This window comes from Carlito syrichta, unplaced genomic scaffold (genome assembly GCF_000164805.1).
Source record: "Carlito syrichta isolate Samal-C Ts95f unplaced genomic scaffold, Tarsius_syrichta-2.0.1 Scaffold312570, whole genome shotgun sequence".
Classification (NCBI taxonomy): domain Eukaryota; kingdom Metazoa; phylum Chordata; class Mammalia; order Primates; family Tarsiidae; genus Carlito; species Carlito syrichta.
Genome location: NW_007256666.1, coordinates 159,565 through 185,628, shown reverse-complemented (window position 1 = coordinate 185,628; position 26,064 = coordinate 159,565). Strand labels below are relative to the sequence as shown.

The window sequence follows — 26,064 nt, the reverse complement described above, 5'->3', positions numbered from 1 at the left end:
AGCTGAGAAAATCAGCAGAGTCTGGGTTGGGTCTGGGGGCCTCTTCGATAGCGTAGAGGGAGCCAACATGTACTGAGTCCCAGTGAAGCAGGTACTGGCTTTTCAGATGAAGAAAATGAGGTTAAGAGAGACAAAATGGGCTGCTCGAGGTCAATCTGCTAGTGAATGGGTGAGCTGAGGCTCCAACCAAGGTCAAGATGACTCTAAACTCAAGTTTATCCCACTAGAGAGACTAAGTACTTTCCTTGGGGCAGTAAAGGAAAGGGAGGGGGAGAAGGAGGAGGAAGAGAAAAGAGGGTGAGAGGAGAAAGTGCAGGAGAAAGAGAGAGGGAAGGAAGGGAGGAGAAAGAGGGTAGGAGCAGGAAGAAGGCAGCATCAGTGCTGGAGAGGACAGAAGGAATAATGGTGTCCTGGGGTCTGTCCCCAGAACCCTGTTGGCTGACTTGACCCCACTGGCATTGATACAACCAATTCCGTACACAGTCTGTCCCATGTCCATACCCAGAACCCATACCTTCTTCAGGAGAGAGTGTGATGAATGCTGTGTCCTGCCAGAATGGGGACAGGGGGCTGCCATCATGCAGCAGAGACTGGGCACTCAGGTTCACTTTGAGGTCCTTGAACTGGGACGACATGTTGAGGGCCAGAAGGACAAAACGTATGTCCTGACCCATGTTGGGTGGATCAAGCAGCTTGAATTTCAAGGAGACCTGGATGACATCACTGGGTGGAGGGGAACGTGTATCCAGGCTCCAAGGACTGCCTCGGCTCAGTGTTGGGGGCCCATAAGGTTGCAAAGCTTGGGACCTTCCAGTCTTCAGCTTTTGTAGAGCCTTCAGAAACACCTGCCTCTCTTGGGGGGAACCTGAGGGAATAGAGCACAACACCAGCTGTGAGCCAGGTTGACCTGGGGTTAGCCTTGCTTGAACACCCACCCTCAACATCTCTATCAACAACTTAAAACCTTCATTTCCAGAAACAAACAGTCCCTCCCATTCCTCACATGTTTTCTGGGTCAGGCTCTGCTGAGCACTTCACACTTTTCATCCTCATCTCAATCATGAGAGAGATGTATTGTTATTGCTGTTATTATTATTATTATTCCATATATAGATGAGGAAAAGGAGATTCAGAGAGATCATGTCACCTGCCCAAGTCATACAACTGGCAAGGACCAGAGACCAGGTGGAAACCAAATCTGCTCAGTTCCAAAACCTGTGCTCATGACCACTGGACTGTATCCTGACATCCTCAAAGGAGAAACAAAGGCCCACAAGTATGAGGAATAAACCTTTTAAAGATAGCAGGGCATGATGTGATATCCTGTTTCAGAACCAGATTGTTGGTCAGGTGTAGACTAACTCCTGGAAATTGAGGAAGAGAAGTACGGTAAAATAAATAGATAGATGACAGACAGATGACAGATATAGATATAGATAGGGATATTCAGGCAGAGCTCCTAGAGTGGCCCAGGCCTCCCTGCTCAGTTTCGTGAGGGAGAGGATCCCTATGCATAGTATGTGCAGAATACTTTCCCATGAGTCCCTTATAATTTCAGAAGCTGCTTCTATGAGTACTTACTATCTCCAGGGACCAGCCCCACCCACTCAGTGCATTTGCCACCACCTCCTTTGGCAGAGGTCACTTTTACTCTGGAGGTTGTTTTAACCCCACTTCCAAGTAGAAGAAGATCTTAAAACATTTGTTTTAGTAAAAGGGGTCCCAGAGAGATGAGAATCAGATTTAGCACATTTATGGTCTGCTTGATACCCAGACTTTGCCAGGCTGACTGGTAGGAGACAGAATACTGCTGGCCCAAGGAGCCACAAACAGAGTAGATACTCAGGCCCACCAGAATATAATTCTACTCTCCCACCCCAAGTTCTCAGGAAAAGCTGTGGACCTTGTCAGCAAATGCTGTCAATGTCCTGTCCAAATGGCACTTACCATTTCAGTGCCCACAAGCCCTACTTTCACACCGTAGCCCCTGAAACTCTGTCGAGACTTTCTCTGCCACCAGAGCAGATTCAGCCTATGTGTATGGCAGACCAGAAGTGCTAGGGAATTTTCACCACCCAGGAATAACCCTTAATCCATGACCGGCAGAAGTTAGTAGATAAATACCCTAGCTCCCCTGCCTCTCATGTGATAAATCTGCAGATTTGTTCTACACTTTACACTGAATCAATTGTAGGGTTGCCAGCTTTAGCAAAATAAAAACACAGGGCCATTTTATTCAAATTTCAGATAAACCACAAGTAATTTGGGGCATACCTGTACTAAAGCATTCTCCATTCTGCATTTCCCTTGGCAACCCTCCCAGAGCTCCCAGCAGAAGTAAAGGCCAGCTGTCCATGGTGCAAACAGGTTCAAAAACACCTCTGCATTTGCTTTCTTCCCTTCCCTGTCTCACTTCCTCATTCTCCTACCAGTATTTCCTGGATTGCCTCACAAATAAGCCATTTGTATTTGAAAGCTTGCCTCAGAAACCTTGTTTCTGGGGCAACCCAACCAAGATAAGGCCAGGGTCAATGGGGAGAGGTGAGATGATGGCACTGCTGGCTGTGTTTGGTACTTGTCTCCTACCACATACCTTCTTCCCAGGCAGGAAATTCTGGATCCTCCCTGTATCTGCTTCCAGGGCCCATGTAGACAAACCACAGACACCCATTCCCCGGTACTCCCAGCAATCGCTCCATCTCTCCCTTCCTCCACCCTCCTGTCTTGCTTCTCCTCAGATTCCGCCCCCTCCCCATCTCAGCTCTAGCCTCTCATCCTGCTTCTGCCTTAATGGTCTGGGTATTTTTGCTTGGCTCCCTGGTGGTTCAACCTAGTGGCTGGCCCATTTCAGTGTCCAGGAACTCATCTATACCGGACCAACTTAGCCTCTCCTTTGGCCCTGAGCCAGAATTCTCACCTCAGAATCATCCTCTGGCCCTGCTGGCCTTGCTGGCGTGTGTGTGGGAGTGAACATTTTGCCCTTACATCTGCCTGGGTGCTGGCTGGTGGTCTGGCCTGTCTTCCAAACACTCAATGAAACACAATTAATTAAATAATAAGTTAAATGGAATAAATGAAATTAATTACTAGGAGAGCGTTTACTAAATCCTCTGCCATCTTCAGTGGGAGGCTAATTTTGGGGGGAAAGCAGGGGCAATAATTCATATTCTGTTGTGAATGGCTCTACAATCCATGTGAACATCTTGTGGAGGGAACTCACTGGCCTATGGGCTACAGCGTGATGGTGGATGTAAGGAAGTGAGTCAGTTGGGACAACCGAACTGGGGCCTCGAAACTGAATGTCTGAGGATACAGTGGACCTGGGTCCTACTCCACAGACACACTCTTGTTCCCTGGGGTAGGGGAAGGTATCCAAGGACTTGGACTCTGAGTAGGACTGGCTTAGTCATACCTTCTTCGTACTTGTAGTTCTCTGTGATGTCATCCCGCTCCTCACTCCAGATGCTCTTGGTGCTGATAAGATTGCCAACAGAGCTTGTGTCCTGGTGAAGTTTCTGCTCCTTTCCTCCTTCGACAAGCCAGGACATGCAGTCAGCATTCACCATAGAAAACACAAAGGGAGTGTCGTAGTTCAAGTCTACTTCTCCTTCTTTGATGGCTCTGACGGAGGCAGGGCCACAGCAGTAGAGGCCTGAAGGAGAAGAGGAGAACCTTGATGGGCTGTTTGTTACAGGGCTGGGCAGGGGCAGGGGCACTTTCCGTGGGAGTGGGTTCTGCCTTTCTTCTGGATGGGCTCACCATTGCTCATCTCCTGAGGTGTGGCGTCCAGCACCTGCCAGCCTCCATATCCAGGAGGGAGGTCCTTCCGGGCCATCCAGCACTCATTCCAGACATGGAAATTCCTGAGAGAGAAGCCAGAGGAGTCAATGTCAAATGGAGCTAAGGGAGAGGTTGTAATGTTTGCTCTTTCTAGAGTGAGGCAAGATGGATGAGTGACTGAACTATTAGAAAGACAGACTAGCCGGGCTCGGTGGCTCAGCCTGTAATCCCGCGCCTTTGGGAGGCTGAGGTGAGTGGATTACCTGAGCCCGTGGGTTCGAGACCTGCCTGGGCAACCTGGCGAGACCTCATCTCTACAATAAATCAAAATGAGCCAGGCGTGGTAGCACACGCCCGTAGTTCCAGCTACTTGGAAGGATCGCCGGAGCCCAGCAGGTCAAGGCTGCGGTGGCCGGGAGCGGCCACTGCACTCTAGTCTGGGCGACAGAGTTAGACTCCAACTCAAAAAAAAAAAAAAAAGAAAAGAAAGACAGACTTAGTCGACCACAGGGCTGGAAACCTCTGTGGGTGAATAGTGATGATTCTTCCTCCTTCTAGAAAAGAGCCTTCTAGAAAAGAGCTTCCCTCTGCTGACTCAGTTTGTAAACAGAAAGTGAATGCTTCCAGAGTTCATTGAAATTACAAATCCTTCACTCTCTCTCACAAAAATGGTCCTTTTCCTGTGTGTGTTGCTGACTCACAGAGGCAATCATGGTCTTTGTGTCCTGAGGTATGGTTGTCCTATAGCCAGAACTGTTGGGACTCAGGAAACAATATTAAGGTCTTAGAAGCAAAAGCATTTTGTTGTTGTTGTTGTTTTGTTTTTTATTTGCCTTTTCCTGCCCTCCTGTCTCTCAGTCTCATTTACCCCCAAGGCTAGCCACTGAAACTAAAACCTCTCTTCCCCTAAGCAACTCATAGAAATCAGAAATCCCTTTTCCTCCAAAGCCAATCATAAAAACCTAAAAATATTACTGTAACTTTCTCTTCTTCATCTTTTTTGTGTAAAAAACGGATAAAGAAATTATTTGACTGACTTCATTTGACTGTAGGTCATAAGACCCCCCATTCCAGAGACAGTCCTGCCCCATACCCAGAAGGAAGAAATGCTGCTCAGAGAAGCCAGGAAGACTCTAGACAGTCAGACCTTGCTGGGTTTCCCTGCTCAGTCTATTAGCATTAGATCATACCCTTTTTGTCCAATCATATTTCTACACAGTTGTCCATACTTCATTAAACCTAAGCATAAAAATAGACAATTTCCCCTGTATCTTTGGGTCTTTATTCTGAAGGCTCCCATGTACATGTTAATAAATTTTCTATGCCTTTTTTCCAACTAGTCTGCCTTTTGTGAGTTGATTTTTCAACAAACCTTCAGAGGGTGAAGGGAAATATTTTTTTTGGTCCCTGCAGAATCATAGACTGAGTATTATATGAAGGAGGTGACCAAGAGGAAAACCCATGGCAGAGAGCTCTTATGAAGTAATGATTCTAAATTAGCTTTGTTCAGCTGTTTCCCAGTTGAAGATTGGCAAGAGAGGAGAAGGCGCGATTGACAAGGGTGGGGTGGGGTGGAGGACACAATGGGGTTCATGGCCACACGGTTCTGCCCTCCTTCCTGCCAAGGCATTTGGCTCTGAATTATGGTCCTAGAAAGAGACTGAGAGGTTGTTTCTCACCAGATAGTATCCTTCTTCCTATTCATCAGTATCCTGCCCGTACTGTCATAATACTCATCTATGATCAGGTTTCCATCTGTGTCGTGGCCGGAGTCAAAGTTGGTGATCACACGGGTGGGGATTCCGAGGCACCTCATCACTGCAGAAAGGGCAGAAAAACCATCTGTGGGCTGTGGATTCAGGAACTCTGTGGATTCCAGGACTTAAGGCCCTAGACCTAGGGAAATCATTCATTTAGTATCTGCAGGACCAGGCAGGAGCTGTCTGGGGCACGAGGTTGATGACATCTCCAACTTCCTTTCCCACTTCCTGAGCCTCATGGGAGAGATTCCGGGCAAAGGCTGGGATGCTAGCTGCCCAGACAAGAACAGTCAGAGCCAGCAGAAAGTCTAACAAGTCATGGGTTCTCATGGTTATGCCAGCAGGGTGGGATAGGAATGTCTCTCTTCTGGCAAGACTTAGAGGCCTAACTCAGTCTTATTTCTCTTCTGGCCATACATCTCCATCTTCAAATCAAATAGCTGGAATTCTATCCTCCCTGTGGTTAGAATTATTGGTAGAGATCATTATATTCTCAGGCAAAGAGTTTTGTAGCTTGTGTTCTCCCTTTTCCCTGGGTATATTACCTTGGAAATCATTCAAGGAAAGCTTTATAGATCAAGCAAAGAAGGAACGGAAATCATGTAACAAAATCTTAGAAAAATAAGAGTATCTACTTGGTGAGAAGCGCTTGAAAGATGGTAGAGTATTGTCTTTATTCCTGAGGGTCATATATTCCCTTTGCCAGCTAATGTCTTCTTCTTTTTCTTTTTTTGTCTTCTGCCATATTTCTCCCATTCTGTGCTCTTTTAAGTACAAGAATAACTCCCAGTCCCATCCCACTATCAAATGCCCTGGGGATCCCTGTCCCCTCAAGTCCAACAGTGACAGCCCACCCAATTTAATAATAACAGTAATAATAGTGTCTACCAGCCAGGCATAGTGCTAATGGTTTCACATGCATTATTTCTCAAGACAACTCTGCATGGTAGCTGCTCTTATTATTTCTATTATGAAGACAAAGAATCAGAGGCTAAGAAAAGTTTGCTCCCTTGTCCAAGGTCACACAGCTAGTAAGGGGTAGAGCTATCATTACAATCATGGTTTCATTGCTAAGCTTGCATTCTATATTGAGTCTGCCTCTCAGTAGTACACATACAGTTCAACATTCTAGTATATTCATCTAATTACACACCCCAAGCATTTTCCCATGTTATTAAATATTTGCCAAAAGCAAGATTTTTAGTGGTGAATATTTTTAGATATTTAATTGGTTTCCAGTTTTTCCCCTGTTGTAAATAATGCTGTGACAAATATCTTTGTATATCAATATTTCCTCCCTCCCTGGGACAGATTCTAAGAGGTACAACGACTGAGTAAAAAAAAATGTAGATATTTCTAAGGATTCTCTCCAATACTATCATTTAAAAGTGTTAGAATTTTTAGTTCAAACATGCAAATGCTTATAGATTTTAGCTGAGGATCCTTCTTCGACAGAACTTTGGCACAAAGTCTCTCCAGGCTAGGGTGGGGACAGACCTCTGATGTGGCACGGGAAGGGGAGGAGAGGCCCAAAGGGGAGCCTTGAGCTTTCCCTTGAGTGGCAGGTCTGAACAAGGTCAAAGAACTAGGGCAGGCAGTGGGCAGAGCTGACAAGTGGTTTGTAGGTGGAGGTGACACAGGACAACCTCAGAGGGGAGGCTAAAGGTTGAAAAGTTGTCACTGAAGGAAACTGAGATGGGAGTGAGGCAGGAGAGGAGCATTGCGTGGGCAGTTAGGAGGAGGGATCACGGTAACAAGAGAACGTGCCAAGGAGGGGTGGGCAGGGAGGCAGCAGAGAGCAAGCCTCCTCTCGTTCTCCACCTTGACGGAGGAATTCAGGAACGGCTCCCTGAAGTGTCAGTAGTGGTGTCCATTTATGCTAAGCATGTTTTGATGGTCACTTTTCCACCCTAACACAGGTGGTCCTGAAGCACTTTGAAGTTTTCTATTAGACCAGAGTACACGGCTTATAATGATTTGTTTACGAGTCTGTCTTCCTGAGGGCAGGGGTTGTGTGTTATTCATCTTTGTCATTACTTAGTCTTTAACAATACAGGGCAAGGCCCATTTTGTAGATACCCACTGCATCTTTGCTGATGGATGAATTTATGATGTCTTGTGACTCTTTTTGTCCACTCTGGTGATTTCTCACTCCAACACCCCACTGTCCTAATGGCTGGGTGCTATGCTTTGTGCTAAGCTTGATGGTCTGTAGAGCCTAAGCTTTGAGGGGTGATGGATTTGCACTGATCTATTCTCACTCTTTCCTCATCATGGCTTGTGAGAAGACTTGGATTCTGTCATAGTAGAACAGAATGAAGCTACAGAAGATTAGGAATGGTTTCTTACACAGAGGGTGAAGCCAAGGCATTAACTTCAATATCATTCATAGGGAATTAATGGTGCTCAGATCTATGCAACCAAAGTTATCCACATATGTGTTTCCAGGGGCCTTGTTCTCTCTGTCCTTCTTGTTCTGTCCTCCCACAAAGAACTCATCCATTCTATGACTTCATCTCTCACCTGTGTCCAGGACTTCTGAATTTGAATCTTGGGCCTCTCTAGAGACCTTGCTTTCACTGAACACATTCCCAACTGAACTTGCTGTCTTTCAGTCTTTCCAGTCCTCCTGTCTAGTCAAGGATATCATCATCACCTTAGGTGCCAGGCCTGGTGCCAAACACCACAAAGACATTATCTCAGTCTTCTTCAACTTTAAAGATGATTATCTCAAGTTTAAAGATGAGACACCTGAAGTTTAGAGAGGTGATGTTACATGGCAGAAAGAGGAAAGCCAGAGCAGGATCCAAATCCATGTTTCTCTGATCTCAAAGCCTCCTGTGCTTTTGACTACAGGCCACACCACTACAACACCACTGGACATCCCAACCCACACCTCAGTCTCGCTGCTCCTTCCTCTCTGACGTGTTTACCAAATATTCCACACCATATTAGTCCCTTCTCGTGCCTTCATGTAATCTCAATTACCTGTACCACATTAAGTCCTCTATAGTTAAATATATCTGTCTTATCTTATTCATCAAATTATAAGTCCCCCTAGAGTTGGGTTCATATTAGATACTTTTCTTGCATTTCTTCATTCCTTGTACAGTGCTGGGTACAGTGTAGATGCTCATTAAATTATTGCTGAAGTAAGGTTTCTTTAATCTACAAACAAGGTTTCTGCAGACTGTTGGCCTAATGACTCACAGTTTGACATGAGCTTTAGGTGACCTGTCATTGTAAATTTTATGGGATCTGAGTCCCTTATAAAAGATAAACCCATATGGGGCATGTATGTTTGTGTACGTGTATATATATGCGTACACACTCTTATGGTGACACTTGGGCGAAGGTGGACAAGATTTCAATGTTAGAAAAGACTACAGAGTTCTCAAGATATATTACACCACATTCTTGGCATTAATAATTACATTACTTCATTAGGTGAAGTGTCAAGTCCTTGCTATGGATGAGGCAGTGGTTTAGACGTAGAGAATAAGAAAAGATGAAAGTCTCAACTTAGGCAATATAACAAGACCCCGTCTCAATGAAAAATCTTTTTAAAAATTAGCTGGGCATGGTGGCACACACCTGTATTCCCAGCAACAGGGAGGTAGAGATGGGAGGACTGCTTGAGCTTAAGAGTTTGAGGCTGCAGTGAGCTATGATTGTACCACTACACTCCAGCCTTGGCAATAGAGTAAGACCCTATCGAGAGAGAGAGAGAGAGAGAGAGAGAGAGAGGTAAAGAAAGACAGAGAAAGAAGGGAAGGAAGAAAGAAAGAAAAGAAAGAAAGATTGATTTCTTCCTTCAAGGAATACAACTTCACTTCTAACTGGTGATGGGCACTGTCCTGATGGTGTATTAAACACTGAGTATGTTTCAGGACTGACTGTGACTAACCAGTTCTTTTTCCAACTGCCATGTGAAAATGTAGCTCCATTTTTATTTTATTTTAAAAATCAGTGGAAAATTAGAGTTCAAGTTACTGAAATTCATTGTCAACTTTGCTTCCATAGCTTATACTGAAGGATACATTAAAGGCTCCAGCTTATAGAGTAAAAGTCATTGCATGTAAATATGATGACTTTTATCATCTAATTTCTCCCTGGATCCGCTGAGCTTCAAATGATAAAAATATCACTTCCTGTTCCTCCTCCCTTGCCTTTGAGTGCCCCTTATAACCGGAGGGTCAAATTGCCTTGATTTTTCAGGCATGCCATCATGAGGTCATATCTGAACTATTCTCTCTCATCTGCAATGGCAATGAAATGAAATCTTACTTGTTTCCTTAACAGTATCTTAAATATGCAAAGGTATGTCATCTATTTTCCAAGATAATCTCTGGTCTTCTATCCTGTACTAGGGAAAGCTCTACCAAAATTATTTTTTGACAAGGGGATGGGCAATTCAGAACTAAACCATGATCATTAAATTCAGTCTGTCACTCAAGGAGTAAAAATGAGCACTGTTTGTGGAGAAATAGAAAATGGAATCGAGGATATCAACTTTTAGGGGGCTAAGCTCGGAGCGTAGGACCTGGATTATTTATTAGACAAAAATGGCATAACAGAAGATGGTTTGGGACAATTTCCATAGCTACTCTGTGGCTCTGTGGGAGATCGGTAAGTGTTATCTGAGGGGTCTGACATGGTAAAAGAGTCTCCCTCATAATTAGCACTACAATCTACTCCCTGCATTTTCACAGAAGGCAGTTACCTGGAGAAAAGACAAAGCACATGTGGGGATGGACAATCAGAAAGCTGCTTTAAAAGGAACAACCTCTAGCCAAAGTGTTTAATTTGAATATTTCAGTCTTTTATATCTAACTTCCCATGACAAAATACAAGGAACAGAAAGACACAAGAAGGCCAACAATACAATGAAGCCCTCAGATGAATCCAAAAGGTAGAATTATGCAGGACAACTATCTCAGTGTCTTCATATTGAATAAAGTCACATATTGAATAAAGGATCTACTCTAGATTAAAAGACACAAAGGGCATTGCAACCAGATGCAATGTTTGGTTCCAAATTAGATTCCAGGTTGGATAAACTAACTGAACAGACAAAAACTGTAGCCTTACCCCCACCACTCCATGCCAGCAAAGGCTGAACCACCTCAGCCAGGTATCAAGGTCAATATCAGCAGTAAAGAGCCATGTTGATCTACCCTTGGTATGATGTAATAAGAACAGTACTCTACTTTTGTGGTCTTCCTCCCAACACATACATGAGAAGAATATCAGACAGATCCCAACCGGGAGACTTCCTAGAAGCAGCTTCTAGTCCACAACATAGGGAGGAGAAGCCCAAACAGAGCTCAATCTTACCAAGTTGAGGAGATGAGATCACAATTCAGGGAAGCTAAGGTGTCTGGAATTTGCAGGGTAGAGTAGTATGGAGGAGAGAGAGCTGAACAGAGAGAGTATTCCAGAGATCTGCAGAGGCGTCCCTTCAAGTCTTTGGCTGACTAATGAACTGTGCAAACATGGGGATAAAATTCCAGGAGGCCAGATAAAGTAATGGAATGGAGAGACCTCAGAATGCATAGGGAATTTAATAAAGTCTTCAGAAGAGTCATGACTTAATTTAGTGGGGCTAAATTAAGCTTAGAGTATAGACTGCTCTGGAGTTATCTTAACAAAGCTTAAAAGCAAGCTTCCAAAGGCTCAAATTGTTCTGCAAGAAATTTACTGGTATACCACAACAAAGTCTTTTAAAGGAATAAAACAAAATCCAGTTCTCAACTACATAGTATAATAAACTGGATCCAATAAAGAATAACCAAGCAAAGAAACAGGAAAATAAGACCCATAACCAGGAAAAAAATCAATCGCCACTATACAAAGCAGTCATGTAACTAAAAATCATTTGTACCCCCTAAAGCTATTAAAATAAAGAAAATTATATATATATTAAAAATCAATAGAATCAGATCCGGAAATGCCAGAGATGGTAAGATTAGCGGACAAGGACCAAAAAGAGCTATTTTTTTTTAAGTCAGGGTCTCACTCTGTTGCCCAGATTGGAGGGCAGTGGCATGATCACAGCTCACTGCAGCCACGACCTCCTGGGCTCAGGAAATCCTTCCACCTCAGCCTCTCAGGTAGCTGGGACTACAAGTGCACACCACCATGCCAGGCTTATTTTTCTATTTTTGTAGAGACGAGGTCTCACTATGCTGCCTAGGCTGGGCTCAAATTCCTGGACTCAAACGATCCTCCTGCCTTGGCTTCCCAAAGTGCTGGGATTATAGGTGGGAGACACTATGTGTGGCCTAAAAGAGGTTTTTTTTTAGAAAGCAGAATTTATTGAGAGGACAGAAAAGCTCCCACAGTGGGAGGAGACCCAAGGGGGTTGCCCTAAAAGAGCCATTTAAAATGTAAATGTGCTCAAGAGGAGTTAGAGGAAAACATGAACATAATGAGAAGAGAAATGGAAGGTAGAAAAAAAAAGACCCAATGGAACATCTAAAGATGAGAAATGCAATATATAAAACAAAAAACATACTGGACAAAATATTGCACAAAGATAATATTTTTTGTGAGAACACATTCAACTACTATGACACATAGTAAACACATTAAAAGATTTCTCTATCACGGGGGGAGGTGAATGGAAGTGGGTTATGAGATTAAAAAGGGGGGAGTTAATTAATTATTTAAAGAGGATCCTGAACAGACCAATTATGGCAAGGGCCATGAAGTGAGAAATATGGTTAATTTAGTCCTAAACATTGCAAGGAAGAAAGAAATCAAAGGAACAACAGTGGTACAGAGGATGAGAAAATGAAGCTTGGGAGATGGCTAGAAAAGCTTTTGAACAAGACCCAGCCAAACCTCTGGAGCCCAAGAGGCAGCAATTAAAACAGTATCAGATGAATTATAATAGCTAACATTTAGGTAAAACAAACTATGTGCCAGGTGTTGCATATTAACCAACAACCCTATAAGGAAACATTCCATACAATCTTGATGTCCTATAAATCAATGGAAAATATTAGTAGATATGTGATTAAGTCAGAGCATAGCACAAAAGAGAGTTTGGACTAGGATCTGAGGGAAGGTTGGTGAAAATAACACAACAGGGTCTTGGCTTTGAGACAAAGTTCCTTCTTTGAGACTAATGGCACAAAGAACAAGAGTTATTGTATGAAGTTGAGGTACTTTATAGAAGCTACTACATAACTGAGTTAGAAAAAATATCTTAGATAACATCTAGCCCAGGGGTTTTCAAAAAGGTTTAAACAGAGGACCTATAGGCAAGCCAATTATACATGGGAATTCAACGTATAAAAGGCATACAAATGGAGTTGCTTTTGGTTAAAAGGGGGTGAGCCCAGTCCCAATCAGGAAGCCTCCCATCCCCTCCACATTTCCCACCTACCCTTCCCACAGCAGCTCCCAGGACCTGAGAACTTATTTTACAGAGGATACCTATGGATCTGCTCACAGTCACACATGAGCATCTTTCAACCCTCGACCCAAGCCATCACTGCCCCCGACTCAACCCCTAACTCTACGCAGTATGGGCAAGAACAGATTAGGCATATTCTCCAAATGCTTAGTTTTTGTCTTAAGTATCTTTCTTGAGATATTATTTACATACCGTAAAAGTCACCCTTATAAAGTGTACAGTTCAATGTTGTAATATGTCACAGTTTGTGCAACAATCTCCACTATTTAATTCTAGAACATGTCCATCACCTCAAAGAGAAACCCCATAAACATGAGCAGTCACTCTCCATTATCTCTTCCCATATCCCTGAGTGTTTACTTTCTGTCTCTATGAATTTGCCTACTCTGCAGCATCTTGTATACACGGAATCATACATGATGTGGCTTTTTTACACCTGGCTTTTGAGGAGTTTCTGGCAACAGAATATTGCTGTTCCCTGTGTTCCTTTGCTATAGTGCAAGGCATCCCGGCTACTTTCCAGACCTCAGCCAAAGGCTGAGAGTCACAACCTTGTTAAGGAGTAGACAGCCAGAACAGGAAGAGCTTGATGATCTAGGGCTCTGAGGTAGCTGACCCTGAGCACACTAAGGGTAGACCAGAATTTCTCTAAAATTCCCAAGTAACCGTCAACTAAATGGATGCCAAGAAAACAGCCCATCTAAAAACTTGTAACTGTACCTTTGATGCACACAAAGTCTCCTTCTGTGATTTTTCTATGGGAAGTTGAAGTTAATATGTCAACATTCAGAAAGGCAACACTGAGAGGTAGAACTGCAGAGAGGCATATGCACCTCAGAATCAATCAAGAGTCACTTGGTCATGTTAAGACTTAGTTTTCTCATCTGTAAAATGAGTGTAATAATATCACATTTGCAAATGGTTGTGAGAATTAGAAATAATGAAAGTGCCCAGTGTGTTTCTAAAGCACTTGGTGCTGGATAAATGGCAACTGCTAACAGTATTCATGAGGTAGTATTGCCTGATGGTTAGAGCCTGGCTTGCAGAGTCAGTCAGTCTTGGGTGTGAGACTGACTGTGCCACTCAGTTCCCTCATCTGTAAAGTGGAGATGATAGACCCTACATCATCAGGTCTTTTGGGGTTCCAACGAGATAACCCTAGCTAAATCTTACTGATACTTACATAAATACTTACTGATACTTACCATACTTAACACTTACTCTAGCCAGGCACTATTCTAAGCACTCTCCAGTATGAACTCACTCAATCCTTTCAATAACCCTGTGGGATACGTTTTATTACTTTCCCCATTGACATCTGAGGAAACTGAGGCACACGTTAAGTGACTTGCCCAAAGTTGGTAGTGCTGGTATTAGCAGTCTGTCTCCAGAGTCTACGTACTTCACCCCTACTCTAGGCTGTCAGGGTTTTAGCACAGTGCTTGGCACAGAGGAAGTCCCCAATAAATATTAGCTATCATGGATATAAAATAATAACCATTTTTTTTTTTTTGAGTTGGAGTCTCACTCTGTCGCCCAGACTGGAGTGCAGTGGCCACTTCCGGCCACCGCTGCTTCGACCTGCTGGGCTCCAGCGATCCTTCCTCCTCAGCCTTCCAAGTAGCCGGAATTACAGGCATGCGCTACCACGCCCGGCTGATTTTTTGATTTATTGTAGAGATGAGGTATTGCTGCCCAGGCAGGTCTCAAACCTGCGGGCTCAGGCAATCCACTCACCTCAGCCTCCCAAAGGCGCGGAATTACAGGCTGAGCCACCGAGCCCGGCAATAACAATTTTTAAAAAAATGCAGTGGGAGCTGTTTTTGGTTGAAGAGTTTGACAAAATTCTTAACTTTAACTTTGGTGGAAGACAGAGACCTGGTATAAAATAAAGACTCATTAAGTATTGTTGGATGAATTAGTGACTGCTATATTTATTAATATGTAACCACAGTGGCCATTTTGGGAAAGGCTGGTGCCCATTGAGCTGCAGCTGGATTGGGCCACATCTGACCCACTTTCCCTGACTCTTTGTTTTCCAGGTCACTAAAGGGCCATAATTCTCATAAACATTTTAATTGGTCTACTGTCATTGCATAATCTCCATTCACTGGCTCCACTTCTCTCATCACCCAGTTCCAGACAACCACACCCAAATCCAGCTCATTCCTTCTCCACACACACACACCTGGCCCATTAGACTCTAGGTTATTCCACACACTGGAAGGCTTCCTCTCTATCTTGTACAAGATCCATTCTCTGCCTGTCAGTCTTGTGCCTGTCTTCTGAATGACTCAGACCTCAAACTTCATCCAAATCTCCATGATTTTGACTTTCAAAGCTGTCGATTTCCTTGCTTCTTATCCCTGGGCATTCAAAGTATCCAACTCAATATGGAGCTGAGCAGCTGTAGAGAAGTAAGCTCAGGACTTACTGATCATCCTCATCAACTAGTGTGAAGTCACTCTGTTGGTCTTGACAGAAACCTCCCTGTACCCTGGAACAGAGGCCTGGTTCTGTCTACGTGGCAGCCTGGGGCTCTCTGAGCTTCCTCCAGGGCTGTCGCATTCCTGTAGGAGCCCAGAGAGAGGCCCAGCACACACATACACACAGACTACATCAAGCTTTTATCATATAGGGAATTTCTACACAGTAGACATGAAGTTATGGACAGATCTCTGGCCTCCTTGGATTCAACTAGAGTCCTGTGAGTGAAAGCCTTATTGGCCCCTTTCCCCAGCTAGCACAACTGATCACTTCCCAATTGTGGCCCAAATTAGGGTATGTTCATCAAGAGGCTGAGAGCTGGCCTAGGCGTGGGAGCAGGACAAGGATGAGGACCAGGAACAAGTGCTTGGCCCTGGGTGAAGAAGAAGGCCTCCTTCTTTTTTCTCCAGTGGTGACTCATTTCCAGGTATCACTTCCCTTGAGATTTCTTCGCCGTCTCCTCCTGCTTGCTCTTCTCACCACACACACAAACCAATTTCCATTTGCCTTATTTTGCCCATATGTATTTTTTAGCTTTTCTTCTATTAATATAATATCTATCTCCGATCTGAAAAACTGACCTCTCATTTTCCCCCATCCCCTAACTCCCTTGCCTGAGTCAGGTCCCCAGGCTCCCTGACCTTGGGATATCTCCAAATTCAAAACCATTTTACTTGGGCTGCCATCTTGCTCCAGCCCCAAGGCCCACACTACAGCCCAGATATACATTTTGCTTCCATATGCAGAACCCATTCTCTGTGCCCAGAAAGGGCACTGATCAGTTTGTAAGTTTCCTAATTACTTGGCTCTCATCTCATTTCTATCTCGAACCTCGACATTTTCCCATCCAGGCTCTTAGGAATATGCTGCTAGGTTGCCTTAGTAGAGAAGGAAAGGGCACCAGGTTCTGGGAAGTGTATGAGTGTCACTTCAGAACCATGGTCTGAAATAAGTTCAGGCAAGTGAAGCCTGAGGTCAGCGAGGAGACGTTTTAGAGGGAAAAGGCTTCCTTCCAAATGTCCCCTGGTGGGAACTGTGTGAGACTAGGACAACAATACTTCAAAGGGCTCATTACAGGAGCTGGAGCTGCTATACTTTCGGTCTTTCTGTAGGCTCCTGTCCACCTCCTACCTGTGCACATGACGGCAGCAAAGACCCAGCACTGCCCGTATTGCACAGGCTGGCAGCCTGTGGCATGCCACTTCTTCAGGATGGCTACACTGCCCGTCCACTCCGCAGGGTTGGTGCCATCTGTGTAATCCTCACTCCAGTTTCCATTGAGCACTCCATTGTCATCATTGCTGTTGATCTGAAGATAAGCCATACACAGAAGCATTAGAAACATTCCTTTCCTCAACAAGCTGTGATGTGTGGGTTGCCATGGGGGACCCATGGGCCTGAGACACAGAGGAGACTTTTGACCTCATTTTACTGGGGCTTGCAGACCTGCTGGGAAAGGGATGAGGGTGGAGGTCAGTTATTCTAACTTGTGCTCCACTGTTAATTCATGTATTATTCTGTTCCTACCCCTTGACCCCATGTCCTCCCATTCCCTACAAAGCTGGAACCTGGCTCTGAGAAATTTTAAAAATACTTCAGAGCAAAGGAAATTTGGGAACAACAAGATCATCTCCCAAACTGGAGCTAGAGTCAATCTTTCCCAAAACATGCAATTTGGAATTAATAGAGGTGATGGCCCACACCCAGCTATTTCAGAACTCAGTTGAGGAAATGTGTTACCCACATGCGGGTGTCAGTCTCATCCAAAATTGCTTTGCCAGAGGGCCCTGCCTCTCGATTCCTCATTCTCCATTGCAAGGGGCAACTGTGCTTAGGCAGGGCTACCACTGCACGGCTTCCTCCCTCCCCAGGCATGCCGGGGAGCTCACCATGGCACACACCACTCTGCTCACATAGACAGGGCTTCCCCGCAGGGCACAGTCTGTGGCTGGGTCAATCTGGAAGTGCAGGCTCTTGCTGAGCAGCTCCAGACAGATGTTTATGATATTCTCTTCAAACTGCAGGGGGAGATGCAAAGAGGGGATGTACCCATGCTTGGCACGTAGGAGTATGTAAAAAATATGTAACCCATCCCACTCCACTCTCCAATGGAGTGTATTTGTGGACTACAAAACCATTTGGAAGGTAACTGTGTCAAACAGAACAGCCATGACTGTCTCCATTCAGGCATGGAGTTTCAAAGCTCCATGCTCACAACTCATCTGGTGTGTGTGCCCTGCATGGCAAATCTATTTTTCCATATAAAGTCAATTTTTAGAATATGTGTAGAAAACAGAATGTAGCAGAACCTATACTAAGCTGTGACCATGATCAGGTGACCTTAATTTTTCTTTTTGTGATGTTTCTTTGCAACATTTAAAAAATAGTCATGTATTCACTTTCATAATGAAAAAGACATATCATCAAAAACACATAAATAAAGAGGCAGTAGTTGAAGGGAGGGAGATGCATTGCTGGACATCAGCCCTGCTTCTGGCTAAAATGGTCAGCCACTTCTCATCCTGCCCCATTCCCATCCCCACAATCCCATGGAAACCAAGCTCTGGAGATGATCCCTGGTGACACTAAGAGGGGGACAAGGGGAGTGGATCTTGGGGACACCATGCCCAAACCCAAATGCAGGACACATTTTCCTCAATGTGACAGAATCGGATGTTAGAGCCTGTCACCAGGGGTTGTGGGGATGAAGTGACAGCGTGGAAAAAGGGACCTCATTGGAAACAGTTTAACGAAAATACCAGACACCATCGTTGCTGTGGTCATTGCTGTCCCTTTCAACCTCACTCTTATACCAGTGGAATTCCTGAGTGGGGTGCCTTTAACTGCCTTTCCCCTTAAATCCTGTTGTCCAAATCAGATACAATCAACAAAGGGATGGACCCTCCCACTTCCCATGGCTGCTCCTCTAGCAAGCTGGGCTTGCATCACACATCTTCCTGGAGGCATTTAGTTAGCATTGGTCAGGCAGTTCTGGATGAACCTCAAATGCACCCAACTCCTATTCCCCTCTCCCAATCGGCCCAGGGCCTGGAAGGGCCACAAGGAGGACTGAGAGTCACCTGTCCATAGTTCCAGGGACACGGTCGGATCCAGTTTTTGTTCCCTTGATAGATGAAGCCGTAATCATTCATAACATACTCCTGCCTCAGGGGCTCACTCTCCAAGTAGACAGCGTCCTCTAGGGATCAGAGTGGCAGGGCACAAAGCAGAAAAGTCATCCTCCCTTCCTGCACCATTCCCAGCCCCATAGTCCCAAGGAAACTGAGCTCTGAAGAAGGCCCCTGGTGATGCCAAGTGGGGCACAATGGGGTGGTCTTGGGGAGCCCACGCCTCCAACACCAGCAACTGGCTCAGTATGAGGTGGAATTACAAACATTTGCCTCTGGTGGAATTTCACCCTAACACCCTAGCCCCATTTATGGTTGAGAAAGCAGTCTCAGAGTGATTAAGTTATTTGCCCAAATCATGCATAAGTACAGAGCCGGAATTTGAACACAGCCCATGTGATTCCATGTTCTGTGCTTTTTCTGCTATACCAATCCTGGTTGGAAAAGAGCAAATCAGAACATAAGGGCTGACATTGACCTCATCATTCCTTCTGTGGGAATTTAATCTAAAAGAAAGTATTGAGGATGTGCACAAGGATTTAGATCCTAAGCTGTTCATCTGAGTGCTGTTTGTAATACTGAAAAGCTGGGGACAACCCAAATACCCTGTTCTTGGGTGGTTAAATAGCTTCAGTACAACTCTACCATGAAATTCTATTCAATATCCATATAAGGTGGCAAAATTGTAAATACAGACATAGAAATCTACACATGATATATTATGTTTAAATAGGTTACAAAATAATGTGTATGGCATGAAATGATTTTGTTTAAAAACATGTATAAACAGAGGATTTTGAGTCTATTCCAAAAGATATTAATAGTAATTATTTTTTTTTAGTTGAAGTCTCACTCTGTCACCCAGGCTGGAGTCCAGTGGTATGCTCACAACTATCATATTCTCAACCTGCTGGACTCAGGTCATCCTTCTACCTTAGCCTTCCAAGCAGCTGGAACTACATACAGGCACGCCATCATGCCTGTCTAAAATAGTATTTTTTTTTTTTTGCCTGTCTAAAATAGTATTTTTATTGGTTTCCCTAGAATTTTCTGGAATGAACATGTGTTGCTTTAATGATACAAACAATTATCTTTTTAAAGTTAAGAACAACATCAAAAATCCCAAAAGGCCATGGGAGCAGATGTCCTCTTTGGAGTGTCCTGGAACTGTCTGGAAGCTCTGTCTGACCCTGAGAGGAAGGTGACCTTCTCCCCTCCTCAGAGGCAGCCTCAGACACAGCCTGACAGGATGTGGAGCTGGAGGACTTCCTGCTGAGATGCATTTTATTGAGGGTTTGGGTCAATGGGGTGAGAAGCTGCAGGTTCAAAGTTGAGACCATGCACATGCCTCCTCATAGCTGGGACCTGAACTATAGGTGGAGCTTCTCAGCCAAGGCACAGTGATGGAGCAGCTGCCATCCTGACTTTGGTCCCTCCCAATCCCCAGGCCCCGTGTTGAGTCTTCCTAGGACCTGGGTGTGGCACCAGCTCAGGAAAGAAGATACCACAGTAAACACTGTGCTCCCTACAGCTTAAAAGTCCTCAATCTTGGGGGCTAGGAGCAGAGAGAGGGTGTAGTGTGAAGGGGGTGTATGTGCATATATAAGAGAAAGAGACAGAAACTGAAAGAAGATGAACAACTGGCCCTCCTTGATCTATGACAGGGCCTCTTCACCTGACTGGTGAGTGAGAATGCTGAGCCATTCAGTGGCAGAGAGGTGGTAAGAGGTTTTGTTAGAACCCAGCCAGAGTTTTAGATCCTAATTCCACTGGCAGACCCCTTGGATAAGGTTGGAGGAGAAGGTAGAAAGAGAAGGAAGACAGGAAGGGGATCATTCCCTAAGTCAGAGTAAGACTTGGGAGTCTGACCCAAATGCACACCAGACCCATCCTCTACTTCTGACTCCTGTCTTCCAACTCTCTCCTCCTAGCTTGTGCTTCACTCCATCTACACCTGTTCTATGTCTATGTATCTACCCCTGTCCCCAAGAAGAGTACGAGGTTGAGGCGTGTAGGACAGCAAGTGTGAGATATTCACTGTGGCTTTGTTTATAGAAGAAAAAACTGGAAGCAGTCAAAATGCCCCCAAAATAGAGAACTGGTTAAAAAACATTTGGTGCATTCAAACAGTGGGATAATTATAGCTACTAAGAAGAATGCTCTAATGGGAAAATATGTCCAAAGTTAAATTGTTAAATGAAAAAGTAAGTTGGAGAATGATATGCATTATATAATCCTACTTGAGGTATGTACAGTAGAATCACAAACACAAACTTGATTAAGCATAGGACACTTTTATAAGGCTACACAAGAAAACGTGACAAGGTTCTGCTAGTGAACAGAACCTGGAGATTGAAGGGCTTTACTTTTTGCCTTATTTTTTTTTCTTCTTTTTTTGTTTTACCTTTTACTTTATTCCACAGATATTTAATGCAGTATAATTTGTTACTTTTATAATGAAAAAAACTCTAATTAACTTAAAAATATATAATGAAGGTAGCTGTTAACAGTGGTCAAGTTTAATTGTAGTAGTTTTCTGTTTAAGTAAAGATGATTTAGTTTATAATTTGAAAATTCTAAATAAGAAAATAAGTAGCAAGTTTTCCCTGCCCTGGTCATTGGAGGTTGGGGATGGATGCTATGCATGGGTTGGGGAAAGTTTGAGGGTGGCCAGGGAATCAGGTCTAGAAACCCTTGAGCCTATCTCCATGGCAGCACAAACAGAGAAACAGAGATGAGGGTCCCCCATATGGACACCCTGCCTTACCTGGGCACCAAGGATTGAAGAGCAGGATGAACTCCCCAAGCTGGTAAGCTGTGACAGACTCTTGGAAGGAGTCGATGTGGATTTTCAAGAGGTACCGACCCACAGCCGCCATGGGAGGAGCACACAAGCTCACCTCTAGGGAGTTGGCCCCATTGGTCTCCAGCGAGGCAATCCAGAGGCTGGGGCCACCACGACCTGCCAGGCTGAACACCGCCCGAGTCCCCTTGGCCAGGTCTGGCAGCGGTCCTGGGAGGGAAACAGAGCTGAGGCCTTCTGTGGTGACCTCCAAGTCCCCCCACCTCCTCTCCCAGGCACCCACAGCCCCTGTGAGCCAGCTGGAGTCCTCACCAGTCTCAACCACGAAGATTATGTTGTCCAGGCCTGGCTGGAAGCCCCGATTCCTGAAGTACAGGGTGAGGCTGAAAGCCTGGCCCCGGCGAACAAGGAGGCGGTCAACACTGATCTCCTCTGTGTGGTGTCGGACATTGTTCCTGGAGCTCTGGAGGTCTGTGAGGGCCACCTCTAACCCTGTGATGGGGCACCCAGGGGTAGAGAAAAGAGTGGGGTTGTGGAGCCTGGTCCAATCCTGTCTACCACTTACTAGTTGTGCAAACTTTAGAAAGTAATGCAACCTGAACCTCAGTGTCCACATCGGTAAAATAGAGTTCATAATACCAGCCTGTCAGGGTTGATCTGAGGACTAAATAAGGCTCCATGCATACAAGTTCCTCTTTCTTCCTTTCTCACTTCCTCCTTACCTCTCTCACCCTCTGTCCCTTCTCCCTTACACCCTTCCGGAGGTACATGGTTTCCTGCCTCTATGCGACTCCTTCTGTAGACCTGGCTAACTTTGATTTCTCCCTTCAGCCTAGCATGTCTTCAGAGTCACCTCAGCATCCACTTTCTTGGAACCAGATTAATAATCTCACTTGCCCCAGTACCAGCCTCTAGACCTGGGAGCAAGCCTTTTGGTTTGCTGTCCTAGGGTTAGCTGCCCCTGGGTTAACTGCTCTTCTTTTAGGCACTTGCTGGCTCTCTGACCACCATTAATGCCATGTGCCCAGTGCCCAGTGAGCTTGGATGCTGATGACACTCAAAGAAAGTTCCATTCCAAGGTGGGCATGGTGGCTCATGCCTATATTCCAACACTTTGGGAGACTGAGTTGGGAGGATGGCTTGAGCCAAGGAGTTCAAGACCAGTCTGGGAAACATCGCGATTTAAAACAAAATTGTTATTCCCAGCCTTCTGGAGTTTCTGCTAAAGCAAAGATTGACCTCACTGTTCTTCTATTGCGCTTCTCCCAGAAAGACTTCCTCTCTGACTTTTTGTGATTGACGTTGTTCTGCCATGGTCCCCAGTCACCTGGTAGGCTCACAGCCTTTAAATTACAATGGGCTCTCCTGTCTTCTTCTCAGCCTATATCCATTCATATGTCATCAAGTCGCTTAACTGTTTCATAAAAATGTCTCTGGTGTCTATCCATCGCTTTCTACATTCACATAATTCCAACCTCCTCACCTCATTCCTAGTAACCATCATAGTCTCCATGAGGTCTCCTATGTCCTCTCTCCTCACCACCCACCCCTTAACACATCATCAGATTGCCTTTCCTCATGACAATTTGATCGTGCCATCTTTTTGCTTAAAAAGTTCTGAGATACCATATAGTCTGCCATACAGAAGATGCACTTAGTCTGATGGAAATGACTCTTAATTTAGTTTTGCATTCTCACGTCTCACCTCTCCCAACATGTACTCTCCTCTAGATGATCTGTCTGCAAGCAAATAGTACTCCTACCTGACTGTGTATTTTGTTTTTGCTATAGCCCAATTCAGAATGGCCTCTCACTATCTAACCAAATTCTACCCATTCTCCAAGACCTACCTCTTTCATTAAGCCTGTTCCAATTGGCCCACTCTTCTTCCCATCACCCACTGATCTATGGCACTTATCTGAATTGCTCATAAAGAATCCTAATTTTTAAATTGACATATTAATTTACATGTCATACTCATTTGTTCATTTATATCAACAAACTTCTCTACTGTTTTAGGCTCAGCATTAGATGTTGACATCTTTTTCTTAGTTACTTTTTAATTTGTCTGTCTTCTACCACTAGATGTAAGCCAATGAGTATGGAAACCTAGCTACTTTTTCTTGATTGTATTTAGAATTTTAAAAAATGAACCAAAGTATTTGACAGAATTTCCATAGACTTTCCACCCTACCCTTTTATGATAAAAGATACTCAACAAACTAAGACAAGAAGGAAACTTCCTCAACTTGATAGTAGGTATCTATGAAAAACCCACAGCTAACACCATACTTAATAATGAGAGACTGGATGCTTTTTGCTAAGGTAAGGAATGAGACAAGGATGTCAACTCTTGCCACACCTATTCAACAGTGTACTAGAAGTTCCAGTCAGAAAAAAAAAGAAAGAGAAAAGAATCAAAGACAGCTACATCAGAAAGAAACAAAATTGTTTCTACTTATACATGATATGATTTTGTATATAAAAAGTTCCAAGGAATCCACACAAAAAAAATAGAATTAACAAACAAATTCATCAAGTTTTCAAATGTAATATCAATATACAAAAATCAATTATATTTCTATATGCTTGCAATGAATAATCTGAAAAAAATTAAGAAAACAATTTCATTTATAAAAGTGTAAAACAATTAAATACTTAGTAATAAGTAGTTATTGCTTATTATTATATTAATTATATTAAGTGTATTATAATAAGTATTTGACAAAAGAATTGTAAAACCTGTTCCACAAGAAGACACAAAACATCATTGAAGTAAATTAAAGAAGACCTAAATCAATAAAAAGACATTTCATGTTCATAGATTGGAAGGCAATGTCATTAAAATGATAAATTGACCTAAAAATTCAACACAATCTCTATCAAAATACCAACTGCCATTTGGCAGAAATTGACAAATGGATCCTATAATTCATATGGAAATACAAGGTATCTCTAACAGCCAAAACAATCTTGAGAAAAAGAAACATTCAGGAACTCACACTACCCCATTTTAAAATTCACTGTAAAGCTATAGTAATCAAGGCAATGTGGCAGTGGCATATGGATAGACATATAGATCATAGAAATAGAACTGAGAGTCTAGAAATAAACTCATATTTATAGCCAATTGATTTTAGAGAAGAATGTCAAGACAATTCAATAAGGAAAGAATGTTCTCTTCAAAAAATGGTGTTGGAACAATTTTGATTATCCACTTGCAAAAGAATGAGACTGGATGCCTACCTCACACCATATATAAAAATTAATTCAAAATGGGCAAAGATCTACACAAAAGAACTAAAACTATGAAAGTCATAGAACAAAACATAGGGGTAAATCTTCATAATATTGGACTAGGCAACAGTTTCTTAGCTATGACGCAGAAGCATGAGCAGTGAAAGAAAAAAAAACAAGATAAATTACACTTCATCAAATTAATAGCTTGTTTTGCTCAAAAACACCATCAAGAAAGTGAAAAGATAACGCACAGAATGTGATAAAATATTTGCACATCATATATCTAATAAAGGATTTGTATCCAGGATATTTTTTTAAAAGCTCATACAACTCTACAATAAAAAAGGCAAATAACATGAATAAAAAATGAGCAACTGATATGAATAGGCATTTCTCCAAAGAAGAGATGCAAAAGACCAATAAGCACTCACTTAAAAAGATGCTCAACATCATTAGTCAGTAGGGAAATACAAATGAGATACTATTTTACAGCCACTAGGATGACTATAGTATGAAAGATAATAAAGTGTTAGTGATGATGTGGAGAAACTGGAGCCCTTATATATTGCTGGTGGGATTGTGAAATGGCTTAGTACTTTGGAAAACAGTCTGGAAGTTCCTCAAAATGTTAAATATAGAGTTACCACATGACCTAGCAACCCCTTTCCTAGGTATATATCCAAAAGAAATGAAAACATGTTTATACAAAATCTGTATATTAATAGCAGCATTATTCATAATAGCCCAAAAGTGAAACAACACAGTTGTCCATCAACTGATGGATGGATAAACAAAATGTTGTATATCCATACAATGAAATATCATTCAGCCAAGAAGGAATACTGAACATATTACAACATGGATGAATCTTAAAACTTTTTGTTAAGTGAAAGTCATACACAGAAGGATACATGTTATATGATTCTGTTTATATAAAACACCCAGAATAGGCAAATCCACAGAGATAGAAAGCAGATTAGAGTTTGCCAGTGACTAAAAGAAGATGGGATGGGTATAGGATCTCTCTTTCTCTCTCTCCCCCCTCCCGAAACCTACATCTTCAGACTACATCTTCTTTCTTTTATTCTCCTTAAGAAAAAAGAGTTTATTTTTCAGGTGATGAAACTTTTGAACTAGATAGTGGTGATAATTGCAAAACTTTGTGAGATATTAAAAGCCACTAAATTGCCGAGCTCGGTGGCTCAGCCTGTAATCCCAGCACTTTGGGAGGCCGAGGTAAGTGGATTGCCTGAGCCCGCGGGTTCGAGATCCACCTGGGCAACTTGGCGAGCCCTCATCTCTACAATAAATCAAAAAATCAGCTGGGCGTGGTAGCGCATGCCTGTAATTCCAGCTACTCGGAAGGCTGAGGCAGAAGGATCACCGGAACCCAACAGGTCGAGGCTGCGGTGGCCAGGAGCGGCCACTGCACTCCAGTCTGGG

The 26,064-nt window shown here is 43.5% G+C and overlaps 1 protein-coding gene across 2 annotated transcripts in view; it reads right to left on the bottom strand.

Moving 5' to 3' along the window:
• Positions 1 to 26,064, bottom strand: part of TGM5 (transglutaminase 5) — a 31,706-nt gene that overhangs the window by 2,860 nt on the left and 2,782 nt on the right. The window contains exons 2-10 of one of the 2 annotated variants that reach the window (XM_008069938.1): positions 21,694 to 21,873; positions 21,346 to 21,591; positions 18,531 to 18,649; positions 17,340 to 17,468; positions 16,582 to 16,759; positions 5,460 to 5,598; positions 3,760 to 3,863; positions 3,413 to 3,652; positions 515 to 865 (exon numbers count right to left, since the gene is read on the bottom strand). In XM_008069938.1, coding sequence (XP_008068129.1) covers positions 515 to 865; positions 3,413 to 3,652; positions 3,760 to 3,863; positions 5,460 to 5,598; positions 16,582 to 16,759; positions 17,340 to 17,468; positions 18,531 to 18,649; positions 21,346 to 21,591; positions 21,694 to 21,873 — 1,686 coding nt within the window. The remainder of the gene's footprint in view (positions 1 to 514; positions 866 to 3,412; positions 3,653 to 3,759; positions 3,864 to 5,459; positions 5,599 to 16,581; positions 16,760 to 17,339; positions 17,469 to 18,530; positions 18,650 to 21,345; positions 21,592 to 21,693; positions 21,874 to 26,064) is intronic. The other variant, XM_008069939.1, reaches the window with a different exon arrangement.